This window comes from Cariama cristata, unplaced genomic scaffold (genome assembly GCF_000690535.1).
Source record: "Cariama cristata isolate BGI_N322 unplaced genomic scaffold, ASM69053v1 scaffold270, whole genome shotgun sequence".
Classification (NCBI taxonomy): Eukaryota; Metazoa; Chordata; class Aves; order Cariamiformes; family Cariamidae; genus Cariama; species Cariama cristata.
In genome coordinates, this window is record NW_009592735.1 from 35457 (window position 1) to 35806 (window position 350).

A 350-nucleotide genomic window follows, 5' to 3' on the forward strand; every position below is an offset into this window, starting at 1 on the left:
TCCCCGCGTCTCCCGTCCGCTCATCCTGGGCCACAGTGCAGCTCCAGCTGCTGGATGTGAATGACCACAGCCCCAGCTTCCAGGTGCCACGCTACAATGCCAGTGTCCCCGAGGACCTGCGCCCAGGAACCACGGTGCTGACGCTAGAGGCAGGGGATGGTGACCTCTCCCGGGAGAACGCTGGCTTCGACTACACCATCGTCAGTGGCAATGGCGGCAACGCCTTCCAGGTGGAGAGCCGGGTGGCCTGGGCAGGGGGGCATCTCCGCACGCAGGGTGCTTTGGTGCTTGTGGAGCCCTTGGACTTTGAGGCCATCCCAGTCTACAAACTCACTGTGGCAGGCTCCGAC

The 350-nt window shown here is 64.3% G+C and overlaps 1 protein-coding gene across 1 annotated transcript in view; it reads left to right on the forward strand.

Annotated features, from left to right (window-relative positions):
- DCHS1 (dachsous cadherin-related 1) overlaps positions 1–350 on the forward strand; it is a gene marked incomplete at both ends in the record, with an annotated part of 29029 nt that overhangs the window by 27756 nt on the left and 923 nt on the right. The window contains 1 exon segment of the mRNA XM_009703029.1: positions 10–350. Coding sequence (XP_009701331.1) covers positions 10–350 — 341 coding nt within the window.